Below are 8,137 nucleotides of genomic sequence, written 5' to 3'. Positions count from 1 at the left end.
CCCCCCCCCCCCCATCCCTGCCCTGGCCCAGTGCTCATGTCCACGTTGACATGAGTGTGTGCTGCGTGACACTGGCAGCTGAAAGCGATGGTATGTTTATGCATGAAGTTGTTTGTGCTCGTAGACTCGAGGCTCCATCCCCTTCTACTGGTCCCAAAGGCCCAATCTCAAGTACAAGCCCAAACCCCAGATCAACAAAACCGTGAACCACGTAAGGTGACTTTACATCAGCATCAGACAGAGCAAGGCCCTGTGTGTTCATCTCTCATCCATTCATCTTCTCTCTGTCTGTCTGTCCAGCTGGACGGCTTCCAGAGACACTTTGACTCGCAGATTATTCTCTATGGAAGACAAGTCATTTTGAACTTGGTAAGATCTGTTGATTCCATCACCTGTATTACTTTCACATTATGAAGTCAATGTACCAGCTACAGTCAGGTCCATAAATATTGGGACATCAACACAATTACAGTCTTTTTGGCTCCATACACAACCACAATGGATTTGAAATGAAACACACAAGATGTGCTTTATCTGCAGACTTTCAGCTTTAATTTGAGGGTATTTACATCCAAATCAGATGAACGGTGTACGAATTACAACCGTTTCTATATGTGCCTGCCACTTTTTAAGGGACCAAAAGTAATGGGACAGATTAATAATCATAAATCAAACTTTCACATTTTAATACTTGGTTGCAAATCCTTTGCAGTCAATTACAGCCTGAAGTCTGGAACGCATAGACTTCACCAGACGCTGGGTTTCATCCCTGGTGATGCTCTGCCAGGCCTCTACTGCAACGGTCTTCAGTTCCTGCTTGTTCTTGGGGCATTTTCCCTTCAGTTTTGTCTTCAGCAAGTGAAATGCATGCTCAATCGGATTCAGGGCAGGTGATTGACTTGGCAGTTGCATAACATTCTACTTCTTTCCCTTAAAAAAACTCTGTCTATGCGTTCCAGACTTCAGGCTGTAATTGACTGCAAAGGATTTGCAACCAAGTATTAAAATGTGAAAGTTTGATTTATGATTATTAATCTGTCCCATTACTTTTGGTCCCTTAAAAAGTGGCAGGCACATATAGAAACTGTTGTAATTCCTACACCGTTCATCTGATTTGGATGTAAATACCCTCCAATTAAAGCTGAAAGTCTGCAGATAAAGCACATCTTGTTTGTTTCATTTCAAATCCATTTTGGTCCAAATAGATAGAGCCAAAAATATTGGAATTGTGTTGATGTCCCAATATTTATGGACCTGACTGTACATGTTGATTTTTTTAATCCATAATATTAATAATACCACAACAATGACAAGTACTCCTATATGTTTGTTTCCATGGTTGTTGGATAGAAACTCTGAGTGGCTGTCATGTCTTCCCCACAGATCAACCAGAAGGGCTCAGAGAAGCCACTGGAGCTGGCTTTTGACAAGATGGTGACCAACCTGGGTAATGGCATGATCAAGTAAGCTTTCCACCAAATGTTCTACACTCCCATGTGGCTGGGTTCTTCATATTTACAACCCAGGAAGAGCTGCAAAAATGAATGGATTAGTTGACTATTAAATTAATTTGCAGCTATTCGTTATTAATAGGTTAAGACTTGCTCTTTGGTACTGCTAGGTAGAGTGAAGGAAGGCTAGGTAGAGTGAGGTAAAGGAAGGAAGCTATCTCCTGTTGCTAGGTAATGACATGCTGTTATCTCATTGGTTCTGCTTTCAAAAGGTCAGCGGCAGCTAGGTCAAACTTTCAATCATTTACACTGTGAGCGAAATTCTGAGTGGTTCTGGTGCGTGACGCCAGGGATAGCGCAGCGCATCGCTTAGCGGCCCCCTGTCCCCTGTAGGAAATCAATGGAACAATCACTGTCACCTATCATGTGTAGGCAGCTTTAGAGTTGTCATCTTTTTTATGAAAACACAGACAAACTTGTGTGAAGTCTTGGGCTTTGGGAAGCACTGATACACATTTTAGAGACCAAACATCTCATCCATTCATCCAGACGATAATTCACACATTAATCCCCCGTGACAGTAATCCTGCAGCCATACAGAGGTCATGATATTCCATGGTGATGCTCTTCTGCAGGTACGTAGCCTTTGACTTCCACAAGGAGTGCAGTCGGATGAGGTGGCACCGGCTGCAGATCTTGCTGGACATGGTTGCAGAAATGCAGGATGAGTTTGGGTCAGTGAGCTTCTCCCTGATATACAGTACAGCAGGTGGCTGCCGGTGTGCTGTGCATTAGACATAATGGTGTGTGTATGTGTGTCTGTGTGTGTATTTAGATACTTCCTGGTGGATGCGGACGGGAAGGTGCTACTGAACCAGGAGGGGGTGTTCCGTAGCAACTGCATGGACTGCCTGGACCGGACCAATGTAATCCAGAGCATGCTGGCCCAGCGCTCGCTGCAGTCCCAGCTACGGGTACGACCCCACCAACACACAAAGGGTGGACGCAATAACACAACTGAACTTTGAATGAATGAATTTTAAAAAACGGAGTGAAAAACATGTAGTTTCCCCTTCTTCTTCTCTTGTGGAATTGCTTCAATCAGCCCATAATACATAAAAACAGCTTGATTGAAACTGAAGTTACCCTTTAAAAGACTCTCAGGAGTTGATAAAGTACTTTAATTCCACTCAAACCTAAACCGCTAGGAGCAGGGATTGGAAACAATGAGTGAAGATATCTTCAAAAGTGATTCAGACAAGTTTTCTTTGACGCATGATTTCAAAAAGTGAATTTTGACTTCTTCTCAAGTCAAATGTGTGTGTTCCTGCAGAGAATGGGAGTCCTCCACACAGGCCAGCAGGTTGAGGAGCAGACCGACTTTGTGAAGATGTACAAGAACGGTAGGCCCCCCCTCGGTGCTTCCCTGTGAACGTATCACCTGGCCGCCTGCGTTTCCACTCGTAGATGTCACTATGATGTGTTTGCTCCCATGCAGCCTGGGCAGACAACGCCGACGCCTGCGCCAAGCAGTACGCTGGCACTGGGGCCTTGAAGACGGACTTCACCAGGTCTGTAACGATAACTATCACTAGAACTACAGATGTATAGTTTAACTCCAGCGGATGGTGGAGTCCACAACCACAACTGTGATGACAACAACAGTGGAGAACGACAGATTAGATCATAGGTGATCACTTTCAGAGCGATATGACGGCTGGTCGAAACACTTTCAGCCAATCAGAATCCTTCTGAGTGTACACAATGACACGCAGGAGGTTAGTGGTAACACTCGGCTGAACTACGGTCCTTTGGCTCTGTGTATTTTGAAACAACAATGCTCTGATGTGAGAGTATTTCACATGAGTACTGTGTAAGTGTTCCTCATGTCCCAGTAAGCAGTGAAAGTAAGTGTTGAGTTCTGGATGTTATTGTAACGGTCGGTGGGTTTGTCCGGGTCTCTGCAAAGATCTGCTCTGAATCTCTCTGCAGTTTCCTGGAGAAGGCAGCAGTGTCGGTTCCCCAGGGACCGCCGGGAGACTTTTTGGTTCATAAAATGAACCTGAATTCTCCAATATGTAGGATATTATTACAGGCATTCCTGTCATGTTGTATTAGTGTATGTACTATTGTCAGCTGGAGCGTGAAGTGTGAGCTGGTGTAGCTGGTGATCAGATGGTGATGTCAGAGGACACCCCATCCTCTTTATGATATGATCCTTTATGGTGCTCTCTCAGGACGGGAAAGAGGACTCAATGGGGGCTGCTGATGGACGGCTGGAACTCCATGATCAGATATTACAAGAACAACTTCTCTGATGGCTTCAGACAGGTGGGTTCTGAGCTCTTCCTCTTCCTCTCTTCAATAAAAAGAATAAAAAGAAAGTGGGAATTTCAAAATGAAGGCACATCCTAAAACGGAATATATGTATTGATATTTTAAAGTCTAACAGGATACTGTTTGGATTTGATTCAGGGGCATGTGCTTAATAAGAGACGATATCATTAATGCACATTTAACGCAATTGGATTCAATTTAATTAACTCAGAAAAAGCAACTAAAATATAATTGAATATCTTTATTGTTAAGTTCTTCAGATGTGTAAAACGCACAAATCTAAAGTTGAAATTTAAAAATAAAGCAGCATCTTAAAGATAATACAGTATGTACTGATATTTTCTCTTTGAGTCAGTGTTATTGGATTGTTGATCATTGAACTGATATATTGATCCGGATCAATGTGTCCTTACACTCTCATTCACAGACGTATTGATAGAGTGAGAATAAAGATATTAAAGATAAAGATAAAGATATTAATAAATGAAACACATTTGAAGATAAGATCAATGCTGAACCCAGTAATAGCTAGTGTCAGGGTTAGAGAAGACTGAGCGTTGAACCAACAGGAACCTGTTGGTGTGTTTTACTGCAGGACTCCATCGATCTGTTCCTGGGCAACTACGCTGTGGATGAAGCGGTTTGGACCACCCCACTGCGTGATCCCAAAGACTGGAAGTTTCTGACGGTAAGCAGGGCTCAGGGCGATCCATTGACAGGTCTTTGTGTGGCCGCTGTCTTTAATTGGACTCTTTTCCCTTCCCAGTTGCCCATCGTCATGGTGGTAGCATTCTCCATGTGCATCATCTGCCTGCTCATGGCTGGTAAGACAAACTGCAATACACTCCATTTTCCTACCTGCACACACAATATCAGGGTTGATTTATCTTAAAAATTCATTTCTATCAGGCTCAAAAAATGTATTCACTGTTTATCATGTTTGTTAGTTCCCCATAGTCTGTATTGACGGCTATTCAGTTAGGGGATTGCTCCGGTGCTGCTGGAGGTTTTGTTGTATGTCCCCGTCCTCTGTCTCTGTGTTGGCGTTCTAACCGCTGGTGGATTTCTGAGGACTATGGTTACCTGGTCCTTGGGTCCCTGCAGGGTAAATCCAGCCAGCTAGCTAGATTATCTGTCCAATCTGAGGACTATGGTTACCTGGTCCTCAGATCTCTGCAGGGTAAATCCAGACAGCTAGCTAGACTCTCTGTCCAATCTGAGGACTATGGTTACCTGGTCCTCAGATCTCTGCAGGGTAAATCCAGACAGCTAGCTAGACTATCTGTCCAATCTGAGGACTATGGTTACCTGGTCCTCAGATCTCTGCAGGGTAAATCCAGACAGCTAGCTAGACTATCTGTCCAATCTGAGGACTATGGTTACCTGGTCCTCAGATCTCTGCAGGGTAAATCCAGACAGCTAGCTAGACTATCTGTCCAGTCTGAGTTTTCTAATGATGACTAAAACTACTTCTGAACGTTCACATGTTCCACCAAAACAAGTTCCTTCCTGAGACTATTTAGCAGAGACCCCATGGCTCTGTGAGACTATTTAGCAGAGACACCGTGATTGTGTCCTTTCTCCACAGCACATTGTTGGTAGGTCGGGCTTTGAAAGACTCCTTCCCCCAATATGTCAACAAAGGATCTAAAAAGAGTTTTATACTTCTTCAGTGCCTCTCTTCGATCTCTTTTAACCCGACACAGGTGACACATGGACTGAGACTCTGGCCTACGTTCTGTTCTGGGGATCAGCCAGCGTGGTGACGGGGGGCCTCATCCTCTTCAACGGACTGGACTTTGTAGATGCTCCCCGGCTGGTGCAGAAGGAGAAGCTGGACTGAATGTGTGTGTGTGGAAAGCAGCTCGGCCCTGGCGAGCTCACCGCCTCATCCTCTGGCTCTTCATCACTCTCCCCCGGGCAGCAGCAGCGGCAGGGGGGGGGCTGGAGCCTTTACTAGCACAGAGTGGAGGGGGGGGAGCAGGGCCGGCCTCGTGCACAACGGTGGTGGAAAGACAGAGACTTAGGGTGCACGGGCCTGCTGCTGTCCACACTGCAGCTTCTTACATGTGGACAGGGCTGTCTGTCCACTGGACCTCTGGACTTAGTTCTCCCTGGATGTGATGCTTCCTGATGTCAGAGGACGCCGTTTGTCCTGCTGCATTGGGCTCCCAATCACAACATCTGCTGTGATGTCACAGCACGGATGTGTATTCATTACTGTATGTACCATTAATTTGCCTTCTGTCTTCTTTTTGCTGATTTATGTTCATCCCTGTCCAGCTGCTCCGTCCCTGGGGAAACGCTGCCTGAGGGACAGCAGGGACAGCCAATCAGATGGTCTGTACATTATACAGCCAGCGCATCATTGGTGTCTCAATATCTTAAAAGTCTAAACTAGAGCTGCAACTAGCCATTATTTTCCTAGCCGATTCATCCATGGAGTATTTTCTGGATGAATGGATTAGTCGTTTGGTCTCTAAAATGGTGAAACATGTGGATCAGGGCTTCCCAAAGTCTAACATGACGTCCTCAAATGTCTTGCTTTGTCCCCAACTCAAAGATATTCAGTTTACTGTCACAGAGGACCGAAGAAACTAGAATATATTCAAATTTACAAGCTAATATCACACAAGTTTTTATGACAGAAACTGATTAATGGATTATCCAAATAGTTGGAGAGTTATTTAATAGTTGACATCTTATGGGTGAATCTTTGCAGCTGTAGTCTGAATGGAGCATTTGAGCGCTCTTTATAAAGTCAGGTATATATTTGCCATGTGTTTCAGTTTCCTCAGTCCTACATCGTTTGATCAGACCAACTATGACAGCAGAATGTTCATGAGGCTGCAGACTACATAATACTCAATAAAAGCCTGTAGCGCTACATGTGGCCACCATGTAGCATTACAAGCTTTTATTTTCCATGAAAAGTCTCTATACCCACTTCATTCCTGCTCTCCACTGAGTCATCTGTGAGCAGGAATAAAGAGAACATAGCATGAAACAGTATTGTTAACATATTTCCACGTAATGGGATGTCTAAGAAACGGGGTTGTTTTCCTGCAGCAGCCGGTCCATGCTTCAGCCTAACAGCTGGGTTTAATATCACTGGTTATCACATTCAGTTCATCTGTCCCTTCACACGCTATTCAAAGGTACAGCTGTGGTGCTATAGATAAAGTTTTCAATCTTGAACCTTGGATGTAGTTTCAGCATACTGGTCAGTAACTGACATCAGTCATAAGAACAGAGTTGGATTTCAGACGGAGATGCATGGATAATAAACTTAAGATTCTGCCTGTTAATGTTGTTATCTCTGACATTTCTAATGTATATATATATATATATATATATAGAAAATGTTAACAGTATTGTTTAAGGTTTTCTGCTGTAATTGGCAATTATCCTGCAGCAGCTTGATGAGGTGCACCTGAATGCATCACTGTAGATTTCTGCTTCTTTATGGATGGACCTCATGCAGGAACGCCGTGGAGCGTTTGAGTGATTTAAGAGAATGTGGGACATCCACCACTTGACTCTTTGGTACAGAAGAAATGACCACGGCTCTTATCTCTTCACAACTGGAATGCCTTAATCTGAATGAGTTATGCTACTGAAATTGATAAAATATTTAGTGAGACAGTCACTGCTAGATCAACCTTCTGTTCACCATTCCATCATCGTCCTGGCTGCCACTTTTAGGATTTTTCTACAGGACTCTGCACCATCAGCACTGGTGGGGGGGGTCTCCATACTCTCCAGCTGTGCTAGAACTGCTGGCATCACACACAGCTGTGGAAATTATTACATATTATTACTGGGAGATGATGCTCAAATGTTCACAAAGCTGTGACTGAGTGAAGAGTGTGTATAAAATATTTAAATATGAATGCATTATTTTGTAAAATGAACAGCCCCTCACTCTTGAATAGTTATACTATGTATTTAAATAAAACCATCCTTAACCAGTAAGGTTCTGTTTCTGTGGACTCTACGTAATCAGATGGTCTTTGTGTCCTAAAAGGTTTTGACCCTGAAATGGTGACGTCCCAGTCCTGGTTGATGATTTAGGTTTTGTTCTGAACAACAGGGACAGAAACTATCATGTTGGCTCTACTCTTCAAGGAAGTGTAATCCTGGAGAAGAAAGGTATTGTTTTATAGGAGAACTGCAGTATCCAGTCATCATCATACCTCCATGATGATACCAAGTATTCTCTAACCAGGGTGAGTTTAATCATTTATTATTTTGCAGTTTTGTGGCAGATGTAAAACCAATAAAGTGTCCTTTTTATCGGACTAAAGTACAGAATGTGGACTGGAGGCTGGAGAGGAGCTCACGGCTGA

At 43.7% G+C, this 8,137-nt stretch overlaps 1 protein-coding gene across 1 annotated transcript in view; it reads left to right on the top strand.

Annotated features, from left to right (window-relative positions):
* The window catches only part of sacm1lb (SAC1 like phosphatidylinositide phosphatase b), a 12,558-nt gene extending 5,921 nt beyond the window's left edge, over positions 1–6,637 (top strand). Inside the window, exons 10-20 of the mRNA XM_034874914.1 lie at positions 125–211; positions 301–369; positions 1,384–1,463; positions 2,087–2,185; positions 2,287–2,425; positions 2,785–2,854; positions 2,950–3,022; positions 3,689–3,782; positions 4,384–4,476; positions 4,555–4,612; positions 5,495–6,637. Coding sequence (XP_034730805.1) covers positions 125–211; positions 301–369; positions 1,384–1,463; positions 2,087–2,185; positions 2,287–2,425; positions 2,785–2,854; positions 2,950–3,022; positions 3,689–3,782; positions 4,384–4,476; positions 4,555–4,612; positions 5,495–5,631 — 999 coding nt within the window. The 3' untranslated portion in view covers positions 5,632–6,637. The remainder of the gene's footprint in view (positions 1–124; positions 212–300; positions 370–1,383; positions 1,464–2,086; positions 2,186–2,286; positions 2,426–2,784; positions 2,855–2,949; positions 3,023–3,688; positions 3,783–4,383; positions 4,477–4,554; positions 4,613–5,494) is intronic.
* The last annotated feature ends 1,500 nt before the right edge of the window (positions 6,638–8,137 follow it).

This window comes from Etheostoma cragini, chromosome 6 (assembly GCF_013103735.1).
Source record: "Etheostoma cragini isolate CJK2018 chromosome 6, CSU_Ecrag_1.0, whole genome shotgun sequence".
Classification (NCBI taxonomy): Eukaryota; Metazoa; Chordata; class Actinopteri; order Perciformes; family Percidae; genus Etheostoma; species Etheostoma cragini.
The sequence above is the reverse complement of the archived record's forward strand: the minus strand, read 5'-3'. Positions and strand labels throughout refer to the sequence as shown.